At 35.1% G+C, this 27,231-nt stretch overlaps 1 protein-coding gene across 4 annotated transcripts in view; it reads left to right on the top strand.

Annotated features, from left to right (window-relative positions):
- SYT14 (synaptotagmin 14) overlaps nucleotides 1-27,231 on the top strand; it is a 90,952-nt gene that overhangs the window by 20,496 nt on the left and 43,225 nt on the right. For 2 of the 4 annotated variants that reach the window (XM_039386957.1, XM_027714491.2), the window contains exons 3-4: nucleotides 6,392-6,556; nucleotides 12,818-13,036. In XM_039386957.1, the coding sequence (XP_039242891.1) occupies nucleotides 6,392-6,556; nucleotides 12,818-13,036 (384 nt within the window). Of the gene's footprint in view, nucleotides 1-6,391; nucleotides 6,557-7,431; nucleotides 8,715-12,817; nucleotides 13,037-27,231 lie in introns of all 4 variants that reach the window. The other 2 variants (XM_027714486.2, XM_039386958.1) reach the window with 2 other exon arrangements.

Here is a 27,231-nt window from a genome sequence, read left to right as displayed (position 1 = left end):
TTGAAATATAGGTAGCTCATGTTGCAGGTGCTTTTAATTTGTACTGGAGAGTGTGTAAACTTGCTGCACAAAAAAGTGCAAGATGCATGAGCAACAGGCACAAATGAAGGAATGTCATAAGACCAGCAGTATAAAGTGTATTTAACATAATATACTGACAGATGTAGCCTTTAGTAGTGGGCCAAGGTACAAAGTCTGTGCTGCAGAACAAAGCCAAAATGTAAGTTTTGGAGGGGCAGCATCTTTATACAGGAAAGTTTCAGTTTTAATGTTGTCTAATGTAACTAAAAAATTAAAACCATTGATAAATGAGATGTAATTGTGTGTTTTAAGTTGAGCTAAAACACTTTTCCAGATTGTTTCGGCAAAACATAAGAGAAATAGGTAAGTTCGTAGAAGGGAATGACATAGTTCCAATGTTTCATATGAGATAAAGAGGAAAGATTAAAACAGGAAGCATAGGAAATATGTTTGGAATTTTGTCTTTTGACACGTTTAATATAAATATTTAGAGAGAATTTTGATTTCATTGTCATTGATTTTTAGCAGCAATTTCAGGTAGTCAATTTTTGTGGAAATGTTACTCCTGTTTTTTATACGGGAAAGTATTCTAATACTGATCTCAGCTGCCAGACAGTTTAAGTTTACAAAAAGTGCAGATAGTCAAGAATTTAATGTTTAAGTCTTCTGACACAACATTGGATAAAATATTGCCCTCTGTAGGTATATGATTTTGTCCAGATAAACGAGGTTCTATTCACTTGTTAGTGCTTCTTCAACTACTCCAGCAAACAGGAAGTTACTAATGCTGCTAAATTGTTATGAAACATTATGTATTGAGTTTTCGTTGTCAAAGAAAAGCTGTTTAGAAAGAGCACAAAACCTTAGGTAACCTTCAAGTTCAATTACTTACTGTTAGAGAAGAGACCATCCTGTGTAATTAGTTATAAAAGGAAAAAATATTTACCTGTAAACTGACACATATGAAAGTACAGTTCGAGTAATCAGTCAGACCAGCAGACTGGGGAGCAGACGGAGGCATAGTGGGTTTTGTTTGTGTTTTTCTGTTATGACACGAGTTGCCTGTGAGAAATAAATACCTCCTCCTTGGAGATAAATAGTTCAAGCATAGAGAAAAGGCAGTCAAGGCACAAATTTCATTTTTTGGTTCAATAATCTGTGCAGCCTTCTGAGAATATGTTAATTTCTTGTGCAAGTTGGAAAGAAGTAACAAGCAGCAGTAAATAGCATTTGGATGAAAATATTTTTGAGCTGGACAGTACAGGTTATTTTTGTGTAATGTTAAGATGCAAAGGTGTAAAAAATTAATAGCAATAAAAATAATTCTTCTTCAAGACTAAATGCAAAACAACAGTCCTATTTATTTAAAAGAATTTAATAGGCTAAAATATCTTGGATCAAACTGTAAAAAAATTAAACAGGTTATAAATAAAAACAAACTTACATTTTAATTTGTTTTTTTTACTAGGATCTTAAAGGTAATGAGGTTCTTCACCTCATACCCCCTAGTTCCTTGATTTGTGTGCAGAAGAGATAGTGTTGCACTTGTAAATGAATAATTGAAACATCATTAAAATAACTACGTGGCTTTGTACATAGTACTGAGTGAGCAGTGTGATGTGGAATGTGGAAGCTCTAAAACCAATAGACTGGATATTAAATACAATTTGGGGGTAGATCTATATTAAAAACATTAAATGCTTTTAAATTTAATATTAAAAATATTAAATTATTTTTAATATGTCTGAGAATGTTGTTTTGGTGATTTTAAAGATGCTGTTATTTTCTGAAGAGTTTGAAACATCTTTTGTAAAAGAAAAATTATTTCATAACAGGGAAGTTATTTGAGAAAGACATGCTAATTTGATATTTAAGATGAAGAGATGGTAAGTTTCTGTATTCTAATAATGTTGATTCTAGTGTTGATAATAATAAAAGTGAAATAAAGTGATGTTAATGTAATGCTTCTCTAATGAGTATAACTTTCTGTGCCATTTCCATAGCCAGCAGTTCAATTAGTCTTAATGACTGTAGGAAGATGTTAGTTCTTTTAGTATTTTTAAAACTGTGTTATATTATTATGAATTTCAAACATAAATTAATTCATAAATTCAAACTTTCATTTTTGTTTTTCTTAAGAACTGAGGATAATTATGAAGTTCATACAAGTAAGACTTTTGAATTTGAAATATGACTTTGAGAAAGTAATGCTTTTCAACTCATTTCTGATAGTAGAAGAAACCACTGGGAACCTCTGAGAGTTTTTAAAATGCATTTCATGGTACAATTAATGCCCAGACAAGTCAGAATTTATGACAATGTGTGTTGAATCAAAATAATTCTGGTGCTGAATGTAGCACAGATGTATTTTATATGCAAAAAAGAATTTTTTTTCTCTCTGTCTACGAAGCGTACCTGCTTGACACTTCAACGGTGAGAAACTAATTGAAAGATTAATGTGATGTATAGAACCTGTATTCATAGATGGGAATTTGTACACATTTCATGTGGAAAATTGAAGTACAATTTTTTTTCCCTGGCTTTATAATGGTAATACATCACAGGATTTCAACTTGATAATATACTTAATCTGTGAACAAGTATTCTAAGACTCTTTACATGGTTGCAAATTGATACAGAAATACAATTTTCAAGTCCTGTGTTCACACTGAATTACATTAATAATTAATTAGTCTTGCTGCAGCTAAAGTTTCATTCTTTTTGTTAGGTATCAGCCAAAGTTTCTTTTTTCACTCCAGAAAGATGTCATCAGATACTGTGTTTCCATAGAGAACTATCAAGCTTGCAGACAGTGCTTTTTTTTTTTTTACTAATTAGTATCCATGAAGTACTGGAGAAAAAAACTCAAAGGCTTTGGGTTTTCAAGTTACTTTTAGGTTGTGGTGAACTTCCTTAAGCACATATTTGGATGCATCAGAGCAGCTTTGATGAGCTGAGCAATGTAAGCATAAATAAAAAAAGAAGAAATAACAGTTTAAACCTACAGTTTTAAAAGATCGAATGTGAAATACACAAGAGCATTTTTCCCTGAAGTTGTTGCACAATTTGTCCTATTAGAAGGAAACATTTGCTGTCCTTCATTGTGAACCATTCCATGACTGGAATTTCGTTCAGTCTCCTGCTCAAATCAGTGTTGACATTGAATTCAGATAAACTTGCTTAGGACAGCCTGCTCCAATAATAAAGCAGTTATTCTCATAGATAAATTCTGTGGTCCTATGATCTTTATCTGTCAAGCCTTCTTAATCTGTCTTCTTTTCTTGCCTTCTCATCAGTTTCTGGCTTGTTCTGTGTACTCCATCTCCGTGTTACACCATCTTCATAACTCATGCTTCCCATTTCCTCACTGGACATCATTAACTTGTGTCTAATTGCCACCTTCTACTTCACTCTCACTTCTGTTGGTCCCTGCGTTCTGGTGAATCACATTTTCTTCTTCCTGCCTTTTCTGCCACTGCCTCTATGTTTGATAAGTGTTAGGGACTGGAACTCATTGAAGAATGAAGATTTTCTGCTCTTGGCCCAGTCTCTAGTCTCATTTGGGTCAGGACCAATAATTCAAAGAAAACTAGGTGTTGTTCCAATAGCCCCAGACATTCTCAGTTATCCATATGCAGTCTTGGGAGGGGTAGGAGCATGCCTACTGCCAGCAGAACCTTGGGAGATGTCATCTGTTAAACTTTGTGGTCAAAAATGAGCTGAGGCTTTTGTCAAGTCTCAGAGTTTTCCCATATGTAGTAAGATTCCATGAAAATGGAATGCCTGACAAACAATAAATCAACGCCTGACATATGCCAATTTTTTTTTGTTTCTATTTGTTCATGATAATGAAAATATAAAAAAAACCCACAAAACAACAACAAACTAGCTGCCTTTCCTCTCTGTTCCAGAATAAAATTTCACTTTTCTCACCTTGTTGCTCTGCTTGATGCAGCAGGACGTGTCACTTGAAGTTGTTGGCAAGTTCCTTTTCATGGAAAAATTTTCAGGGTTGTAGACACAATGTTATGTGATCTCTTCTGGTCAGAGTTAAAAAGTGAAGCAAAAATAATTTTCACAGTTTCAGATAGGTCTGGATGTCCAGCTCAAAACAGAAGTGCAAGTCTGACCAATCCATTTTGGATGGTGGAAGGCACATTTCTTTTGATCTTTCAGTTTTTGAAAGACACGTATTTAATAATTTAAGAACAGCACCACAGACCCAAATGTTCCCTGTCATCCTGCAGAATGAACTGAAGAGTTTGTGGAACTGCATGTGTTTCTCAGTCAGCACTTTTACATAGATGTAGGAGCCCAGATTTACAAAGGGCATATGTCGAATCAGAGAATGATTTAATTTGGAAGGCTTCTGGGAAAGTAATTTGAAGTTCAGGCCCCTCCTCAAAACAGGGGTAACGTTAAAGTTGGATTCTATAACTGATCTAGGCAATCTGTTCCAGTGATAAATCCCTCTTATTCTGGATTTTCCCCCCCTCCAACTGGAATTTCTCTTGTAGTTATTTCAGACTCTTGCCTCTTGTCTTTTGTATTGCATCTCTGAGAATGCAGGGTGTGTTGCCAACTTTTCTGTAATCCTACTCTTTTTTACACAATGGAAAATGTTGCCATGCAGCATTATAGTCCTAAAGTGAAGTGCCAAAATCTTGGCAAACAGAATTCATAAATCCGATAAATCTTTGTAAATCTTTAATAAATAGAAAAAAAAATCACGAATGTGATTTATGGTGGTGAGTAGAGAGTCTAGCAAAATCAACAGGAATAAAGGGGTATGTGAAATCCTAGCTTTCATCCCAATGAATGCAGTTGGGTTCAATCCTGAAAGATGCACGTCTGTGTGTTGCCGCGACAAAAACCACTCTTAAGTGTTAAGGTGTCTGTTACCTCAAGATCTTACTCTCTCTCTTTAGAATGTAGGTTTGAGACATAACTGAGGCTATAATGCTTCTTAATTGATCACTACTAATAAACCAGTTAACAGATAATTAATCAGCAATCCACTAGGTATCACAGTTTTATAATGCCTTATACCATTGTTAATTGCATGTAATTATTGAGTTCTGACACTTTTTTCTTATCAATCACACTGTAGTATTTTGGAATTACAGTTCTATAAGCTTCACTTTAACCTCCCACCCCAGTTAGTAACAAATTTACAATTCTGTCACCCTTTTAACTTCTCACTTGGAGTGTTTTGGATGTGGACCCTGTGGAGAGTCCACTGGGTTTCCCATGAGTCTTCCCTCTGACCCTTTATTAATGAAGCAGCTCAGCTTCATTAGAGTCTGTGGGCATCTGCATGCCTTTCAAAAGATCTGCCCACTTTTGTTCTTGTACTGCCTTTATGAGTTGTTCTTTACCTCTTACATTTCTAGACGTTTGTTTTTCCTACCCTTCTATATATCTTTCTCTACCCACTCTACTTTCAAATAAACAAGCTGCCCCTTAATTGCTCTTTCCCTATTGCTCCAATTTGCTACATCCACTTGCAGATTTCATATTTCTAAAACCCTTTCCTTGATAATCTTGGCCTTAAATGGTCTTATTGGTGTTGTTAGATACTGATGGACTTGTAAGATTCTACCCCTGTCAAATATCACCAATGCTCCCTTTCAGTTACCTGCTTAATAGCAATTACATATTCTTTATTTTACATGGTTGCTAAGCCACGTCAGTCTACTTTGGTCTCTTTTACTTCTACCTGGTTTGGATTAAGTGTGCTTTATCTCTATTCCACGTAGCTCTTTGTGGTTCATATGCAAGTGAACATACGTGCTTTTTCTCATTCCTTTCTTTGCTCACACGGTATCCTGGTTATCAGGGAGCAGCGCAGGCCAGCTGGTCCCTAAGGGAAGAGGAGCCAGGTGCTGAGCATAACAGGCTGACAAAGCAAGGCCTCAGTCCCTCCTCAGCAGCACTATCTGAGAGTTGTCCTTGAGCCCAGGTAGCCAAACCTCCATCCCCTTCCAGGAAGAGGGCTTGCTATTAACTCCCTTCCAGAGGGCTTGCTGCTAGCTCCCTTCCAGTGCTCACTCTGTCAGACGTTCCATCAGAAATCATCAGCCTTGACGTCTTCTGGTAATCTCCCCATTTTTCTGTCTTGTTATGGAGTCCAGTACTCTGGCAGAACCTCTTCCTCAAAGGGTCAGTCCTCGCTTAGATTAGGACCAGATGCTTTTCTGTTCTTTGAAAAGATGACTAAACATTAACTCAAATTTAAATGGTGTTTTTTTAGTTATATCTTGCAATTTGCAACTTTAGAGGTATTTAATAATGATCAATTCTGGTACTGTTACAACTTTATAAACTTTTACAAGATTTTGAAAAATGTGTTTTTTTCTGTTTCTTTTAGTATCTCCTGAAGCAATTGGATTCCTGTCTGCAGTTGGGGTGTTCATTATTCTCATGTTGCTACTTTTCCTATATATTAATAAGAAGATGTGTTTTGAAAATGTTAGTGGTTTCCCAGATCTCGATTCAGGATACACTACAAGAAAGAATTCACAAGATAAACTTTGTAAGTATTTGAGATACAGTGTACTAAACTTAATTATAAAAATGCACATTTTTACAAGGATGTAATAACACAACAGTGTTGACTTTTCCTGTGACTGTGCAATACTTGGAAAGGAACAAACCTTTGTGTCCACGAGCTACAGAAATTCAACAGCTATATAACCAAAGAGTTGACCTTTACTTATGGGAAGATACTTCTCTTGCACTCTGAGAATACTCTTGAACTCATTTTAAACATTCCATAATTGTGTAAAATTAAATCTTTTCAAGTAAATTTGTGAATGGATTATTGGGTTTTCACTCAGCTTATTAAAATCCTTCACCAGACTTTTGGAGGTCTTGCATTTTTCACCTGGAAAGTAATTTTAAAGAACTAAAACATTACAAACATCTCTGACTAGCAAACTACTGAATACTTTTAATACAACAAGGTCTTTAGTGATCATGTGTGACAAAGAAACTTAGACCTTGAAAAAGATTTTGGGGTTGGTAAAACAACCCCTTTCTACTTTTGTGCCATGGAAGTTGAACAGGCTTTGTTAGCTGATGTGATAGAAAGAGAAAGGCCCCAGGGAAGAGAATGGGAAATTGGAGAGGCCTTCTTCCCCTCTACCTCTTAAAATATGGAGCTAAATTTTTATTTTCTTGGAGACAAAAAAATTTCTTCCCCTTGAAATTAAGTCTGTCATATTAACTTTCTTTTTTGCTACAAACCAAATCTTCATGTTTCAAAATACCTTACCTTATTTAAAAGGCAGCAGATGTTTTGGGGTGAAGAAGTCTCCATGATGCGTGTTGGTTGTGCTGTGTTAAAAATTTGTTTCAGTGTGACATTGATGAAAGGACATAATTTAACTCACAACTTCTTCTTTGCAGGTTAGGATAAAAAAAAAATTTCCACCTCACACAGTTGTCTGGTTTTTGAAAATAATGAATTTTTTTATGGCTAGTTGGTGCTGCAGTTGATGAAAGACTATGGTTTTGCTGGTTGATTGTGGCCTCATTTCAAGGTATTTACTTAGCTGTTTTCTCATTATTTTCAATGCACATTGAATGGAAAGAGGAAAGCTGCAACTTCCCCTGGTAAATATATTGATTTTTGAGATAGCAAAAGCAAATAGCTCTGAAATTGAACTTGGAGAAACAGAGATGATCTGTTTGTGAAGCAGAGGACCTTTCATTATTAAAAATTGTTGCTGAATAGGCTGGACAAATGGCGTTTTTCAAAAACCTTCACCAAAATCTGAGCCTCCCCTCTGTGTCTTCCCTGGTGGACACGCTTAGCAGTGCTGTGGATGATCTGGCCAGTGTTGTTGGAGAGGTCAGCTACACTGTAGCTGACTCAGTAACAGAACAAGTAACCAGCATGATAAATGGCCTTCGTGCAGAAGATGAGAGCTCCAAAATGCAGAACGATAAACCTGTGGAAGGGAGAGAGGAACATAACCCGCCATTAACTCATTCTCAGGAAATTAGCATGAAAGTGAAGAGAGGTGTTGCAGAACACAAAGAGACTCATTATTCTAATTCATTAGATTTTGTAAAAAAAGGTACAAGTCAAGTTGGAGTATCTGACCATGTCTTGGACAAAAACCAGAGCCAGTTAAAAGGCACAGATAATGATAATCCATCCAGTTATACAGAAGTACCTCAGGTTTTGAAGTCCGTAGGAGGACCTTTTAAAAGGGAAGCAGTAGGGGGAAACGAGTGTATTGTAAATGATAAGTTCTTGAAGGATAGTCACCTGAAAAGTAATAAATTTACCATGGAGCAATCTATTGAGGAGCAAGATAATTGTCTATATGCAGTATCGGATAATTCTAAGAATCACTTGCATAGAAAAATCAAACCACGGTCACCTGGAGTTGATTTTAAGGATTCTGATCAAGTGCATAGCATGAATGTTCCCCAAGATTTAGAAACAAAACTTGTTGAAGTACAGAAGCAAAAATTATCAGACTCCAGCTTGAAGAAGATGCACAATGATCCCAATTGCCTTAATGAAATCGAAGAAAAGAAACCAGAAGCCTTTTTTGATAGAAAAGGAAAATTCACCTCAAAGGATGAAGACATGTCAACTACAATTGCAAATGATGGTAAAAAGAAAAACTCAAAGAAATTAGAAAGAGAGCTATGTAATAAGAAGACAGCAGGAAAAGGTGAGGAGTCCATTAGCAAACTGTATTCTTCAACCTTTCCTGAAACTTATGATAATTCCTACTTTTTTCACGTAATGTGCACATTTAATAATAGTGTTGCCTGTGGATGAAAGTAGGTTTGTTTTTTCAGTGCTTCATTCTCTAATGATGTTTCTTGATTTCTTGAAAGTTAATTACTTTTGAAACTATTGCTTAAAGGAATTGATTAATAAATGGCTTTCCTATGTTCTAACTTTACTTTCTTTTCTACATGGTTTTTCTTACCTTCTCTGCAGTATCTTCTGTGGTTTCTGTTAAAAACTATGAATTAATTAATTAATACTTGTTCTGGAATGTCGTTTTCATTTTGTTTATTTTAAAAGCATTGCATAAAATGTGCTAAGATGATAAAAGAAATAACTTCTCTTGCATTTACATTACAGTAGATCTTCAGAATATTTCTGGGATGTGTAAGATTATGATTTCAAGACGCAAGACTCAATGAGAAATGGCTATTAAGTGCTTTTAAGTATAGAAAAAGTCAATGAGGCTTGTCTTAAAGTTGTAGTCTTCAAAGAAAATCTGCGTGTTGTTGATATGGATACTGTGTGTGCCGTCTTTAACATCTAGTCTTAAACAATATGATAAAGGGGTTGCAATAACAGTTGAAGTAAAAGTAAGAATTAAAACCTTGCATTTTTACACAGTTGTTTTGCAAGCTGCCTAGGAAAGTTTTAGAAAGCAACACAGGCTTTTCCACAGGTGCTGTTTCTGCAGAGAAATGAATGCTTTCATAATAGAAACACATTTTTTTTCTTCAGTGTGTGTGTTTTCCCTTATCTGAAAACTTCAGTTATCTGCTTTCTTGGGTTTTGGTTTGGTTTTGGTTTTGTTTGGTTGGTTTTTTTAATTTGGTTTAGGAGGTGTTTTCCATGTTTGTATGATAACTGTGATCTTATCTATTATTTCTTTATGTAATAGTATATTTGTAAACTATATTCTCTCTCAAAAATGGCATTTTAGGTCCCGTAATAAGCAAATTAATAGATTTCAATAGTGTACTAATTGCTCATGACCTGTGTTAGCCAAATAAAGCAAAATTTTTAATAAGAACATGAATTTATGAAAGTCAAACAAGAAGTGGCAAGGAGAGGCATAAAACCCTGAGATTTTTTTTTTTTAATGTACAGGAAGCTATTTTTTCCCAAGAATCTGAAACAGATTTCCATTGTTAATTTTAAAAAGTGTTTGCATGGATAGCTTATGTTTTTACTTTAGTGAGGTTTTTAAGTCCTCTGAAGAGGTCTTGCTTCATGACTTATAATAATAGTACACATTCTCAGTCTTTTATGCTAGGAACTGGAGAAAAAAATAATTGGTATCCCTGAGAACTTCTGGATGCTTACAAAAGTCAGTGTATTATTAGAGACATAACTTTCTAATCTTCTTTAAAACGTTGCTATCATGCTTTATACTATTCCCTTCTTTATGCAGGCTGATTAGTGACCCTAATTTGTGAATACATTTCTTGCAATGCTAAAGGATGCATCTAATACTGTTGTCTGGCACTATATTTTAGTCCTTGTATGCTCTGCTTTAATTATAGTTGTGGAAATCTGCAGAAGTTTCCAAGTTGACAGGTTTTAGCCTATCGAGGGCTGTATGAGATATAAAATTTTACTCTGTGTACCAGCAGAGGCTTTTCTGGGCAGCCTCTTGCACTGAATGTGTTAGCCAGAATAGATCCTGCTTGGTGTGATATTTTCAATAAGTGATCAGTGAAATTGAACTTGCTTTATGGACGTCCATAAAATGGGAAGAACCATATCTGTTAGACTTGGTTTAAAATTGATAGCCTAGACTTGAAAGACCTAGTTGCTCATTAGCAGTCTATTAAGGCACAATTTTTCCTGTAAATACTAAATTAAGATTATGTACACATTGCATGTAGACCTGATAGCACCATATCCAGTTAAGGTTTTCTGACTTTTTCCATTTCAAGACCTTATTTTCAGTTCCCTAAAATTGTGTGCTAAATTTGAAAAATCTGTGATGAAATTAGGCATTATTTCTGTTGGAGATCATGTTAGGGTTTTTTTGTTTTGTTTTTGTTTTGTTTTTCTTTTTTTTTCCCCCTCAAGTTATACTTTAAAATCTTCAGCTGTTTCCAAAAATATGTTATGGGAAAAACATGCTGGGTATTTGTGCAACAAAATAAGTAGATTTCACATCAGCTTTATTAAGATATTTTGGCACCTTTGTATATTGGAATTTGTACTTGAAATGTGGGAGAGCACTTTTCCTGTGTCAGAGAGGCCCATGTTCTTTTATGAAAAAGACACCAAAGTTTGATGAAGTTGTAAATTTTTGGAAAGTTTGCTTTTTGAAAAGACATGGTAAACACTTCTTATACTTTGCTTGTTAAATTCACTGACCATCCCATTTGCACTCATATGCTTCATTTTAGGAGTTGAAGAATAGAGCAGGTCTTATCGTGCCTTTAATGTTTGTGGTTGCTGAGGGACAGTGGAAGTTTGAACAGAAAAATTGAGAATAAATGTGTCCTTTGTGAGGACAGAAACTTCCTGAACAAATATAATGTGATGCATGCCGTAGATTGGGATTTGAAGTAGGATGGGTGACAACAATGGGGCTGGAAAGCAGGAACTTAGAGTATGACTCGACTCATATAAATGTAACTTTCTAAAAGATGTCTTACCTAAACTTGTAGCATAGGTTTTTTTGTATGAGTACCAGGGAGAAAAAGACCTTGATGGGAAGTGGTTTTATTCATATGCTCTAGAGGCTTACCTAAAAGTAGGAAGGATGGACCTCTATTGTTAGGCAAAGACTTGACTGTAGAAGAGGCCTATATGATTGAAATACGTTGAGTTACTTTAATTTTAAATGGCTGCATTTTGAGTAATCTGAATCCTTCCTTTAGTAGGAATACTCAGCCAAAGGAGTGAGACTGACTGGGTGTGAAGGCAGAGACTAATGGGAGTGGAAATGCAGAACTAGAGCTAAGGACAGGGACTGGGAAGAGGTCTTAAAAGCAGGGAGGGGAGAAGAGGTTGAGTATGACTGGATAGCATGTTAGAGAACATTCCCTCACAGAATCAGGAGCTGAAAAACAACATTTTGGGTATCTCAAAGCTCTTCTAGTAATGGAACTTCGCTGGCAAATCATATGCTGTAGGCTTGCTCACTGAGTAGTGGTCATGCTGACCTTTACTGAGTTTACACGAAATCTCTTAATGCTTATTGGAGTCCGAGATTTACAGAACCTGTGCAAAGCATGTTAAATTTGGGTGGAATCCATCTGAAGTTTGGAAGAGGGAGGAGGAAACTTTCCTTTTACAGAGATAAATATGCAGCTGAATCTTTGATTTGTGGGAGGAAGTCATGCTTGAGATGTAGTTGGAAAACGTTAGCCACAGGAGTGGGCACTGTAGAAGAGCTGACATAAAAGAATTGACTAGATAGATTTTTTTCCATGTAATTTTTGCTGTTGCCAGATGTCTGTAGTGAGAATCTGCATTAATTTCAGTTACTGAACAAGAGGCTGTTTATTTAAAGTTAAATAAAATCGTGCATGCAAACATCTTTCACTAGCATTTTCTTTCCCATTTGTTATTATGAGTTTAAGCACTACTGGCATAAATATCCTAAGATGATTTTTTTGTAGGCTTCTCTTGGCAAATCAGTTTCATTTCTATGCTATGCTACATGCTCACAGCAAGAATCAGCTGGGAACGTAGGATCAGGAGCTGCCTTTTTGTATGTTAGGTATCCAAATGCATTTTCCTACCTAATGAAGGGTTTCAAGAGTGTCAGTGCGTGCTGCCTTACAAGAATTGATCAGTTTTCTGTTGAATAAGTATTAGAATGGTATTTGAGGCTTAATGATCTTTCAGGTTTTCTAGAAAATGAAAATAGCTCTCACCAGTTACAAAATCACATAATGCTTATAATTACAATAAAATATTTTTAAAATATTGCAGAAATTTTAATGAAAATTTCTTAATGAAATATCTTAAATATCTTCAGTGATAACCTTTTATGGTTATTTTCTTGTATTCTATTTTGAGCTGTAGTCGATTTGCTTTATTTTATTCAAACAGACAATTCTTATATGAGTAAAGACCAGCATGGTTCATCATCTGAGAGTGAAGATGAAGCACTGGGTAAATATCATGAGGCCTTGTCTAGAACCCAGAGTTCCAGGCTGCCAGTGGTGGATGGCAGACAGCAAAAAAACTATATATGGGAAACCAGACAAAAATATAGTCCCCTGTCTGCAGAATATGATGGATACAGTAGTGAAGCCTCAATAGATGAAGGTAAGAGTGATTTAAAAGCCTTCCTTTTACTCCAAATTTCAGAATTGTGTTCTGGATAAGTAAGTCCTAGACAAGAGCAGCTTGACTAGAAAATAGTCAAGATCTGCAAGAAATATCCAGACACCTTTTATATTTGTGCATGCTCAAAAAAAAAAAAAAAAAGCACAGACTTGTGTGCATTCTGTCAGAAATACTGCAAATGATATAATACCTTGTTATATTAAGTTTCTTTAAATTTAATTTTGGGGGAAATTTAAACTGGTTTGATTTAGGAAGGAAGCATGGCAACTCTTGTTGAATTTGTGGTATTATAAATACAAAGGAGACATGTTATTCCTCTCTTGATAAGCTGTTATAACAGCAAAGTAAATGGAATAGGTTGTTGGCTATGGTGCATATGGTCATTGCAGTGCACATTACTGGAATGTTCTGTATGTTTTCTTCTCTTGAAAGAAATTACTACAAAGATTAGATTAATGTGTTTTTTTCCATGATGCTGAAAGTTGGATGTAAACAATGGATATTCTCTTATGTGCTGTATATTTTTTGACTTTAAGTCAGGGTGACAACTTGACCTAGAGGCTGAGAATTCTGCTGTCAGTATTTTGTCAATATGCTTTTTGTATTTGAAAATAGCTGTATGTGAGAATCGTGTCTGTAGCCAGTTTCGAGTGTGAAAAGTGAGCTTTTGTGGAAGTTAGATAAAAGTCAGATTCTAATACAGGTACTGCGCTATAGTAAGATATTTGTTGGTCTCCCTTTAGTACATTAAAATGCAGAAGTTTTTCAGTGTTTGATGTTTTCTAATAAGCATGGATACATGTAATTGAAAGATATCTGTCCTTAAATGTTCTATATAGTCCAGAAGTGCTTGAAAAAAAATATTTTCTACTGTGTAATGTAATTAAATTATATAAAAGTCTGTTTGCCATTGAAGTTTTTAATTAGTGTATGATCATTCGTGATCCCAAGCTAAGACCCAAAGCACATGAAAGCCATAGTTGAATTCAGTTACAGAGCAAGAGAATTCGTTTTTGATCATCAGAAAATTCGATTCTTTCCTTTGCTGTTAGATTGTAGGAAGGCTGAGTTCCAGCAAATAGTGAAGGAGATGCAGAGGTGAGATCAAGTGGTAAGAACTGATCCATGGACACCGTGATGGAGAAGGACAAGGAAGAGGGATAATAAAAGTATCATGTTTGGGTTTTATATCTGCTGAGATCTCTCAGCAGTGTTAGTTGGGGAAAACATGAAAGACAAGATACTAATTTTTTATACGGCTTGTGTCACTGTTGGGAAAAAGTGATGATGTATATCAACAGGAGAGGGAAAAATTATGGTATTTTTCAGCAAATAGTACAAATTATACAAGACTACTTTCACATATCCAAATAATGTATTTGTTTCTTTTCAAACCACTGAGGCTGGTTGTTGAAATAGTCATAGTCATGACATTTGTCTTTCTGTTTCATCGTTGCTCAGTTTTTTTATCCACCTCAGTTCATCTTCTCAGTGAAAAGTCCTCAGTTCATCTGAGCTTTTTACTTTGACCCTGTAACATTTAAGCTTCAAAGACATCGTGCTAGCCTGTATCTATTTTTTTCTTTTGGTTGTATTTTATTTCTTTTTTGTAATTGTCTTCTTTATCATTCTCTTAGGTCATCAGGATTCATAGTCACTGATTTTTATCCTCTTCTGGGGAATGAAAATTCCAGTCTAGAAATCTATATCGTATTTACAATCTAAGACAAAATAACCTTCTTGGCAAGTCCAAGTTTTGCATCAGGAAAGTTACAATTGTTTCTCCTCTGTTCCTTTTTTGTTATTCTTCTATTGCTAAAGAAGTCTGTCACCAGGTGCTATTCCTTCTCAGTGCTCTTTCATTCGGGGAACAAGCTGGATATAAACCCCATTTATATATATGCAGACATATTCAGGGTTTGGAAAAAAACCCTTTTAAAGCAAAAACTGTCAAAACATTGTAACTCAGAAAATTTGAAAATTTTAACCACATACTTCTACTTGCATAAATCTTTAATACTGACTGTATTTTACTTTTGCTGCTGCTTATGACATCATTCTCTTTCCACATTTTACAAGAAGTGGAGAGTCAGCAGTGTTATTTATTTGACAGCCTGCAGTCATTCTACAGTGTTTGGCAAGATGCTTGCAAATTGGAGTGATGTTTGTCTCATTTTTGGAATGTATTAATCTCAACAAAATTATGTTTAATATTATTAAAAAAAAAAGGTTAGTATTGGACATGGCAACAGATTAACAACCTAGTGTTTTTCACTTTTCAGTGACCTGAAGGTGGCACACTAGAATAGTGTTAGTACTTTTTCACACTCCTCCTAAATTATTTCAAATGAAAAAGAATCTTTGCACAGTGATTAAAAAGTTTTAGAATAGAGGAAAAGGCAGAGTGTCCCTTGTTATGTTATGATCATTACAGAGGGAAAGCTGCCAAACCTAGAACTTTGATGAAAAGAGAAAGCTGAAAACCTCATGAAGAAAGCCTACAGTCTTAAATAAATGAGGGACTGGCTATTGCTACCAAACAGTTCATATGTGTTCAGAGGAACAGTCCACTGAACAGATGACATTAAAAATCTCTGATTCCAAGGGGGGGGAGCATCAACATTCCAGATGTTTCAGTGTAACTAGGTGTAAAGCTTTACTGTTTTCCTTAAATTTGGAAAATAATTTCATTAAATACTTGGTTTTCATGACTGTTAAATTATTTTTATAGGAAATGTAAAGACAGGTAATAGAACCATTTCTTGATTCTTTGTAGTGGAAGATGAGCAAGCTATGTCTTCCTATGTACTTTATTTCATATGAGAAAAAGTTGTCACTCCATTTGACTTCATGTGCTTCTGTTTTTTCATATGTACTTTACCATTTCTACTTCTAAGTCTTTAGCATTTTGGCTGTATTTCCATCTTATGGCACTGATTAGTCCATATGTTAAACAGGACTTGATAATGTTACAGTGAAGTGATGAGAGGACAGAATTCGTTTTTGTCTCATCTCTGTTTTCCTCCTGCTCCTTGCTAATAAACCAGCCCCTGATCATTAAGATTAAGGACAAGGTGGAATGGTCTTAAACGGAAGGAAGGTAGATTTAGATTAGATATTAGAAAGGAGTTCTTTACTGCGAGGATGGTGAGGCACTGGAACAGGTTGTCCAGAGAAGCTGGAAGCATTCAAGGGCAGGTTGGATGGGGCTCTGAGTAACCTGGTTTAGTGGAAGATGTTCCTGCCCGTGCAGGGGAGTTGGAATGGTCCATAAGGTCCCCTCCAACCCAAACCATTCCATGATTCTGTGAATTCTATCAGAGGTAGAGCAATGCAAATATTTCACTTTCAAAAACTGTTCTTGTCTGCTGAATTTTCTCTTCAGCAGTTAATCTCTATCACGTGTTGTATCTTGCAGTAGTAAGCCGTCTGTTTTCAAGGGAGTCAATAAACAGTTTTACTAATAACTGTTTACTCTGAACTTCTGTCTTCACTGTTTAAACTTGTTTAGATGTGTCTAACTCTGCACACACAAAATTTAACAATGAGACAAAAACATGATCTTGTCTTTATTAATACACCCTGTTAGATTTGCTAAAAGCATGTATAATATTAATATGTTTGCATCACTAAGACCTTCAAAATGTCTGATCACATTATTTTAAAGTTCACTTATTATCAATTACATAATTAGTTTATTACATCCATTTTCTGGCTTCATGCCTCTAAAAATGTTACATTCCAAAGCCTGAAAATGTGTGTGCTGTGTTTTCATATCATTCTTTTCTCCTCTAGATGGCCATATTAATCTTTCTTTTCAACGTATTTATATAGAACTCGCGCGGCATTTTGTATCATGTTTGTAATAGTTGAATGAAGAAAGCAATATATTCTGTGGGTTTCGGTAGTTATTTTGATGGTGGAATGTTCTAGTAGCACTTTAGTTAATTCTGTGAAATTTAAGGTTTTAAATTTTCATTCACAAATACCTGCTTATGACCAGTGTCTGATCTACTTTATATATTTGTATTGCACATTTGATACATTTAGATTTTAATAACTTATAGTGCGTACTTAAAATGAAAAGTAAATTGCTATTGTCCTTAGATGCAAATATTTCTACAGACTCAAAGCTACTGTAAATATGTAACTTTTGCAGCGAGGTTCTCATGGGCAGGCTTAATTCCATAATATCGCTAAAGGAAAATGTAATTCATTAGAAAATCAAGTGGATGACAGATGTCATCATTAAAAGGAAAGTGGTAGAGGTTTGCACCTGAAATTTTCAACTCTTGCACAAATGACCAAAAACTTAATCACCGAAAAGAGAAACCTGTATAACTACAGTGTATGTGGACTTAATCTCTGTGCTTGGGCCCAGAATTCCAGGGTCAGCTCAAAGTTTGAAATTTTAATTTTGCCAGTAATAGTATTTGTGTTATTTCTAATATTATCCAATAAAGTATGGATATTATGGATATTATGATCACTTCCTGAAGTGACCTCTTTTCCTTTTTCCGCACACACATCCTGATAAAACTTCATTTTAGGTTTTTATAACAAGTATCCTACTTCTTATGTTATTTCCTACCATTTCAATATGTTGAATATGTAGTATTGCCTTTATGTACTCCAACTATTTGTAATATTTTGGAAGAGGGGACTAAGATAGGCTGTGATATTACATGTCTGTTTCAGAAAATATAGAACAAAAATAAGGAAAAACCCACCATGAGATATTTTTGCTAACAAAGAGTTTATAATTTCAAATAGGGATTTAAATAAGGAAGTGTAAAAATTTTATGTTTCACATTGGCATTATTCTTTGTACTTCGTATTTGGAAATATTTTTTAATATCTATATTGTGATCTTAAATGGACCATGCTTTCTTAATTACTTCAAATTCAAAAAAATGTAAAATATGATATTAAATTAGCTTCTTTGTTTCCAGTAGTGGCTGCTTCCTCAGCTTTAACCAAGCAATACACCGAGAAGTTGTGTCTTTCTTATCTCTCTAAGCCTCATAGGCAAGTACAAGATGTTTTCTTTAAAGAGGTGGTTCCCTAAATTCCTAAATATTTAAGTTTTTAAACTTAGAAATGTTAGGGTAAATATATTGAAATTACAGTTTTGCAGGCAGATGTCAAAAACTATAGATGGTTCTTTGGTTTTGAAATCAAGATTCTCTGAATCCTTTGAGATGAGAAAGGTAAAAGAGGGGAAGAAAGCAGTTTGGATTTTTTCATAGTTGATTTGTGATACTCTTAAAGCATGTCTTGCCCAAATTACCTCTTTAACAGCTGTGCAAAATTCCGGATTAGGGAGCAAGCAAGAGGGATTGATCCCAATTTGAGACAAAGTAAGTGACATCATGATGGAAAAAAGGAGTAAGCTCACTTGCTGACTTAGCACACTTAGATGTACTTTATTTAGCTATAGTTTACCAGTTCTATTACAACCACAGGTTCCATCTCCAGCCTGTTTTAAAGTCTTTTTCTAACTTCTCAATTGGTAAAACCCCATGACTGAAGACATGTTTGTTCAGAGGCTCTATTTCTGGGATTGGCCCAAGTGCCTTACGTTTCGCAAGGTTTTTTTGAAACATATGGAAGCACTAAAAGACTGCAGTGAGAAAACATAAGTTCTCTTAAATGAGAATCTGCTGCTCTAGCAGACATATGCTACTGGATTTTATCCATCATTTCCATATTGTGAAGGTAGAATATGATGTTATTTTTGTAGTTTATCTTCTCCTCTTCTATTCTTCTCTAGGCTTTCGGCACTTTATGTTGATGTGTCTGTGGACATATGTTTGCCTTGTTCCTCAGTGTCAATCTTTGCACATGAAGGTGACTGTTCTTCTGGAATCTGTTGGATCTAATTCTTTAGGCAGCTTTTTGCCTTTTCCTTCTCTCTTGTTAGTTTCTATTTGGGAAAAGTCTCCTCACTGAATTCAAGTATATGTAGAGATTTTCTCTCAATATGTTTTCAACATGAGCACCAAAAAGTCCTTCATAAGCACCTCAAAACTGGTATACAGGTGAATCTTCCCAGTTTGTTAAAGCAACCCGTGAAGTTTTCCTCAGTAAATACATTCTGTGAAGTAGGATCCTACTTATTCAGACTTGTCAAGCTGAGGTGAAACCCATTGAACAGGCTGAGAGAGGAAAAATGGATTACTCAGTGAATCCCATGATAACCAGTTTATTTTCCAGTTTATCTTCTATCATTATTCCTTGCATGTTAGTAGATCTACTTTCAAGCCAAGTGTGAATGAAGACTTACTGTTTTGAAATTATAGAGTGAGGGCCTCAGTATGGTTCTATTGTGTTCGGCAGAATAAGGCCACAGTTCTCTCAAAATTGGTCTGTCTGTCTGTACACTTCAGATGTTATGAACTACAGGCAAAGACAATGGCTTACATGGAAAAAGAACTGTGCACTGGTATTCACACTGGAAGTTGGAAAGCTTAGTCGAATACTTGATCATAAATAGTTATTTATTTTATTTTTCCTCCAATGTGCCTCAAATAAATGAATTAGAAATATTGGAAAGAGTATTTAGCAAGAAGGTGGCCAACCACTTTTTTCTGATGCATCTTTATCAGATTACCTGTGAGATTTCTTCCTACCTATAGAAAGTAAATACTCTTTTTGTCCTGCTATTTTGGATAGACTTAGGGTTTCAAATAGTACGTTCATCAAGAGACTTTGAAAGGGTCTTCAGTCAAGAGATTTAAGAGAAGTCTTAAGAAACCTTCGAAGCAGTGTTTCATAAATGCTTCAGAGTGTATTTTGAAGGCCAAGTCATGTTACAGCTGTGAATACTCCAGATATTCATACTCGTGTATCCTACCTGATAATGCTTGTGTACTAACAACTGAAGTCATTCTTGTTGCACTTTCTGGAGATTTTTTTTGATTTTTAGTTGATACAGCTTCCTTATGCTTGTTTTTTATTATGTGGACATCTACCCATGACATTTTTTATTTTAAGAGTAATTAAAAATCTTCGTGTAGTACAGGAGAAAGTGCAGTGATGCAGTACTAATGATACAAAGGTCTGATGCCTGATCGTATGTGTCTGCCTCCTCTGGTTAATTGGAATGAGTCCTCATTGGCTTCAAGCCCTTAAAAATTGGAGACAGCGAATTTTTTGTGGTTTGGAAGCTTCTGGGGAGTGTGGCCATTAAATCCATAGCTGTATCAGCTCTATCAAGGGAATATTTAGGGATACTTTCATAGAAAAGATACTTTTGTAATTTGAGGATTTGCAGAATAGTGTCCAGAACTAACTTGATTTTCTACTTACTATCTCTGATGCTGCGGTTTTGGGTTTTGGGCTTCTCTGTGGGTTTTTTTTGGTGTGAGGTTTTTTTTTGGTGTGGGTTTTTAGGTTTATTTTAAATGCCAAAGTAGCTTCCTAGTGCATTATGACAGACCTCTATTATTCTTCTGTAATACTGGAAGATAGTTCTCCTAAGTACTTGAATTTATGATGCATGTTTCCCCAAAATAAACTCAACTGAACATTGCAGAGACTAAGGTGATTTAAAGATTATCTCTTGCTCTGTCTTTTATTCAGTTTTACAGAGTTCAGATCTTTTATCCTTCCCAAGAAACTGTTACCATTTGTCTTGTGAAAAGTTCCTGATAGCAAGGAACTTTTCATGTAAGTAATTCATGTATTAGGCTATGATCATGTTGTGGTTACAACTCTTTACCTGTAGGAAAAGCAGACAAGGAAAGTCTCGTGTCCTAGAATGGACAGAATTCACAGATGAGGTAGAAATTACATGTGTAATTCAGTATTATTACTGTAATTTTCCTGAAGAATATTATGGAGGGGGCAAGATATAAACATGGGATTTAAGTGCAAAGGAGATCTGTGTCTGAGTCGAAACACAGTTTGGAAGAGAACAGATTTACATTGAGAACTTGAGAGTTTAAAAGCCAGATAGATGATATCAAAGTTGTGTGCAGTCTTTCAACCAAAGGAAACACATGGAAGTGCTGGATAGAATGAATTTGGATAATTCTGAAACCATGAATTTACCCTGTGATTAGCAGCAGAGATGCTGGGGAAAAAAAGATGCTGTTAAAGTATGCATGTCATCTACTTCTGAGAGAAGAAACCTAGTAACAAAACTCAGTCGGGGATGATGATAAGATTTTCAACAGAAAAATTCCTTTTCCAGCTAGACCAACTCCAAAGAGGAGGAAAAACTGTCCACCAATGGGAAAGGGCTTTTTTTCCTGATGTGCACAAGTGAGGAAAGCAATCTCACAAATTAGGTTCCTCCTGCCAGCATTTTGAAGTCTTTGAAGAAATACCCACCCTTTGCATTGATGTGAAGGCTTTGAAGAAAGTCACCCTTAGCAATGTGATATCTCTGAAATGATGTAAATCATACATTAATAATAACAGGAAAGTTTTCATTTTATTGTAAACTTATTATTTTAATAAGTCTCTCATCTATTCGAATCTGGAATTTATGAAAGGATCAAGATCTGTCGTTAACTTGGAAAAGTTCACATATGTATTTGTGACTGAAATAGTTCCTATTTAAAATAGATGTTCTGTGTTCATAAAATGTTGAGCTGTTTTGCGATAAAAACACAAGAGTATTGTATCAGCAGAAAAGATCATTTCCTTGATGAACCACGTGATTTTGCTGATTCTGAGAGTTCACATTGAAAACTGGGTATTTCTTGTACTAATATGTAAAAGCTATTGAGAGTGGGCATTCTTTTTTTCTTGGTGTTGTGGTAATATCCAGCGATATAGGGTAGCAGTTACTTTGATCTTTATGCATGTATACCAGGGCATGAGTCTTGTTCTGAAAGACTCTCACGGACCAGACAGAAGGAGGTACAGTTTTCATTAGTCTTAACCCTAATTCAAAAGATCTCATGGCTCTATCATGGAAAGAGTGACTAAGAAACAGGATTGAACAGTAGACCGGAAACCAATGTAGACATTGATTAGATGCATGGGGAAAAGGGATTTTACCCTGTACTCTACTTACCTGCCGAGAACAGTCATGCTACTTGGTCATCAGAGTGAAGCAGTTCACGTAAATATGAGAACTAAAGTAATTGTTACAGCTTTGGAATAGAATCATAGACTGTTTTGGGTTGGAAGGGACCTTAAAGATCATCTAGTTCCAAACCCCTGCCATGGGCAGGGATGCCACCCACTAGATCAGGTTGCCCAGGGCCCCATCCAACCAGGCCTTGAACTTTACATAAGAATATTACAAAAGAACGGCTTATGAGTTCTTCCTCTGTTGCAGGTGTGGATAAATGGAGCATTCTTCTTACCTTTAAAGGTTAACAGCCAAAGATTTTTAACTCTAATCTGAGACTAATGTTTGCCTTCTAGTTGTACCTTTTCCCCCTAGGTTAAGGACAGGTTACCATTAGGCCTTTTTTTTACAATCTGATCACATTACATTTAACACATCTCTTTGATAAAAGAAGAACAACAGGGGGTTTTTTTGTAACTGAATTATTGTTTTTGTTTTGTTACCTAATGTAGATTATTTTCCTTATGCATATATATCAATTTCATAGGCATTCTTTAACTATATTGTAAGTGTTCTCTTGGAATTATTTAATGAATGTTTTGTCCTTGTACAAGAAGAATAATGTTACCATTTTTATCTAATAACATGTATTTTATTGTTAGGATAACTATTTTCATAGCTACTTTATTATGTACATTATTTATTGAGACTACTTAGTATCTGACTAAACAATATGAATTTGTTTCTGTAGCTTGTGTGGAGGGAAAGATATGTAATTTGTTTTCTTGCAAAATAAGCTCTTAGGTGCTGCTTGCAACACTTCTGTGTTACAAAGTTACCCCAACTTTTAGGAATTATTGGAATATTTTCCTCGGGGAAAAGGAAAAGCATGATATGTTATACAACTTGAAGTAATATTTTTTGTTTGTGTCCTTTTGGTTTGAGGTGAGTTTTTGGGGGCAGGGAGGTTGGTTTGTTTGCAATTACTTTTCCTCCACTCTACTGACAAGCTGGAAATAGATCCTTAGCTAGTGTAATTGCTGTGCTTCTGGTCACTCCAGTGCAGCACATCAGGTCTCATGAAAGCACATAGGAAAACTCAAAGGGAAAATTATTTTATTATGGAAATTCTGATCTGGTCCTTTGAGAGAAGCTAGCAGACATGCTTAACTGGGTGTAAGATTTTCTGTGTGGAGTCACCTATGTCCAATTCAATTAAAGCTTGATCTTTAAATTTGTAAATAGGAAATCTTGCTACATTCACCTTCCACACCACTTAATAGTCTGGCAGCGTGTGTTTTTGTGTATATACCTGTACAATTTGCTTGGGAGAAAAAAAAAGTGACCCAGCTCTCTATTTTGACCTTTTTGCTTTCAGTCTTGTTGAACCATTCTAAATTTTGTCCTTAAAAGTGTTTTGCAAAAGATATTCAGTTATCACAATTTTCTAATTGTTTTAATTTTAAAAGAAAATTTGTGACATTCCTTTGCAAATATATCAATTTGTCAGATAAAGGTTAAAAATTAGATACATTTTATTCATGTTAAAGTCACACCCAGCTTATTTAAAGGCAGCTTTGACTTAGAGTTGCAAGCCTGAGGATATTGATTTGAATTATGCATGACTGTCTGGTATGCAGTTCCATTAGCCTGCTGGATGGATAATGTAAACATGTTCAGAATTTTAAGTATCCTATATGAGCATATGAGCGGCAGGTTAAAAATAGAGCTGATAAGAGCATGTGTATCTGAAAAATCCAAATCTTGGAGAATAAAACGACAAAAGGGTCGTGTCTTCAAGAGACTGACTTCAGGTGTGATTTTCTTTTCTTTGAAACTGCTTGGCCTGAACAAATACAGCTTGTACATATGACTTGAACAGGTGACACGATTGCTGTTATCTGCTGCAAAGCATCCTGGAAAACACACTCGTAACCAAAAGGTCAAGGCCAACCCTGCAACTTTTGGCAAAAAAAGCGGGGCAGTGTCTGTTCTTGTTTAAATTGGTCAAGATTAACTCTAGTGATTAGGCTAATTTCACCGTATCTTCAAGGAATCTGCTTTGGAATGTTATTTGATTTTGCTCAAACTTCCTGTGGCTTCCAGTATCTCATAGTTCCTGTTTATGTTATATCTGATCAGTTGTTTGTTTGTATTTTAGCAGTCTGTAGTTTGGAAGTACAAGTAATGATTTCTGAAACTTTGTTTTCAAATCCTTAGCACTAAAAACAGTGTGTTAGTAAGATTTAAAAACGGATAGTATATTTTTAGAATTTTGTCCAAGTTCCTGTGAATTTTAATAGGAAAAAAAAGACAACTCTGAAATGAAAAGTACAGTGTCATCTATGTTACATTTATAAAGACTTATCATATTTCCAAATGTTTCTGTTGCATATGGAGAGTTTTTCGCAATATGGTGAGCTGAATGAAAATCACAAAAATCTTTTGCACTTATTTTCAACATCTGATGGATACAAACCAGGAAACTAGTCTGATTTTGCATTAATTAATACTACCTTCTCAAAGTTGTTTTGCTTGGAGTGCCTCATATTTGGCTATGTTAAATGCTGTACATAATATCAGATTGGAACTATTTCTAGATTATGAGATTGAGAGAGAATAATGATGTCTTTTCCCTGGGCTTTAAAGCATTTATTTGCTTAATATAATAATAAATCCATGGAAATTTGCAAGCAAATGTGTGACTTAAAAGCTCTTCCTGATGATGAAGTTAATTATACTGCTCTCATATATTTCTTTCTTTTCCTCTCAAAGCTTGGATCATGAATTTTATATTCACACAAAATTTGGCCAGTAGATAAATCTTGGGTAGTACTGGTAAAATTTGAAAAGGTGTTTTGAATTGATGGTCATTTTTCCTTTTAACTGAGGACTAGTTAATTTGTTATGAGACTAGCACTTGAGAAACTCATCATCCTGTTTGGTAACAGCTGTTATCTTTGACTGTAACCAGAACAAAATTCCTTTCACTGTCAATGAGAACCACCGCTCTGAATCATCTGCTTTTCCTTCCTGTTAAGAAGAAGGGGCTTTTAAAGAAGAAAATGTTTTGAAATAGCAATAGTAGTTGTCATTAGTGTTAAAGGCAATCTGTTGGCCACAGAGGTGTAGGGAACAACAGTGGCAACTTCCAGACAACTTCAATATTTTGTGAAGGAAGAATTTATGAATCTTTTTTATGAGAGATGGTAACAATGGCAGTTATTTCTTTAAAAGAGACTAGTTTGCACTTTAATTCTTCTCGGAGAAGAACGGGGGAATCTCCTGTGTGTTTTTTGTGCCCAGTGAAGATAATGCGAGAGAACATTATACGGAGGAAAAATGATAGCATGTGTAACAGTGAATGTAGTGGCCTGAATACAGAGCCATTGTGTAAATATCTCCACTGTTCCAAATGCTCTTTTTTTGTTTTGAGTGGTTCTGACATAAAACTACAGAACTGTAATATTTTGATAATACAGGCGACAGCATAAATGCCACAATATAGCAGTCAGTTTTAAATTCATTTTCCTTATTCTCTAGCTTTTGGTTACTTTCAAAAGACATTTTCAGGGGAAAAAATAGAAATGGGATTTAATTATAGTTGAACGTTCATGGTAAAAATATTATGTGGATTTTTTCATACCCCAAAGAAAGTTTGAGACAGTACAAAGTTAAATTTAAAACTTAAAATAAGTGCATCTTATGAAATCTGGGTAAATGTAAGTCCAACCTACACTGTTAGAAGAATGGAAATATTTAATATGTCTTTAGTCTGTATGTGATTGTTGGAAACTTACAGAATGATACAGTTATTTTGTAATGTTACTACAAACAAGGGTAAGAGTCTGGTTTTTATGCATCAATGTCTCTGCCTCAGATATTATACTTTAAAATGTCTGTATTTTAAAGCAAATCTTAGCCTGTGGATATGAAGAAGTCAAATACATTTTTTGTTGAGTGTTTTGTTGTAGTACTTAGAGAAGTTTAGGTAGCTGAGGAAAAGAGACAAGAGCAGCAGTTGTTTGCTCATTCTTCACTGGCTCTCCTGCTCTTAGTTGCCTCCATGACACTTGTTTATGCAGTTGATGTCTTTCTGATGATTTAATGCATGGAAGGGTGGGATACAGTTCTGAATCTATGTCGAGTTCATATTACAATAATTTATTTTTCCTTCTGGTTATTCCCCTTTACTTTTCATACATCAGTTCAGATTATGTTATCAGAACTTGGTTTTTGAATCCTGTGTAAATTTTGCTGCCTCAGTGGGAGGGAGTCTTTTGTTTTTAAGAAGAGGTCAGAATACAAAAACATAATGGGAAAAATCAGTTTAACTGCCCTCTTCCTCACTGAATTAGTACAAATTATTCCCAGCTTGTTGGAAAGCAGTCTGCATTTGAAAATGCCCATAATAAATTGGTATAAAGAGGCTTAACAATTTCTGTTTAAAGGAGTTTTATTTACTCTAGTTTATGCATAATCTCGGAGTTGCATACAATGTGTCTGCAACTCCTTTCAGAAACACTTGCCGAAATGTGCAGTGTTTACATCTCCCGTGGTTATACTGATCTAGAAACACACGAACTCTACCAACTCAAAATAAACAGCAAACTCAGAATGAATCTGTGTACTTCCATTTTCATTTTAACACTGTTTCAGTGTTGGTCAGACTAAATTTATTTATGTCTGTACCTTTTTTCATTTTGTTTTCCTTGAGCAAAAGTACTAGATTTCAGATAGAAACAAACATGCCTTTTTATTTCATTACAGATGGTAGTATATGTCGTACCTCAGGGGTTTTTTTTGGGGGGTAGAGGAAGAGGAACACTTCAAGTGGTTAGATGTTCATCCTGTATAGATCTCTCAGATTCCTACTGTGCCAGTTCTCTGGTGTTCGATAAGGCACACAAAGCAGTTGTGGGAGAAAGCATATCACTTGTATCCATGGTAACTCGAAAGATACTTTGGAACTCAAAAGGATAGAATAAGCCAGAGTAATAGGTCTCATTATAAGGGCAAAATACATAAAAGATTCAGGCATATGCTTTTAATTAGTTACCAAAAATAGCTAGAATCAGAGATGATGCAATGAAACAATAATTCTTAGTATTAGAAATGAGCAACACTTGAAATCTGAAAGGCTTTT

This window comes from Pipra filicauda, unplaced genomic scaffold, assembly GCF_003945595.2.
Source record: "Pipra filicauda isolate LSUMZ 115617 unplaced genomic scaffold, ASM394559v2 scaffold51_size4534324_pilon, whole genome shotgun sequence".
NCBI lineage: Eukaryota > Metazoa > Chordata > Aves > Passeriformes > Pipridae > Pipra > Pipra filicauda.
The sequence above is the reverse complement of the archived record's forward strand: the minus strand, read 5'-3'. Positions and strand labels throughout refer to the sequence as shown.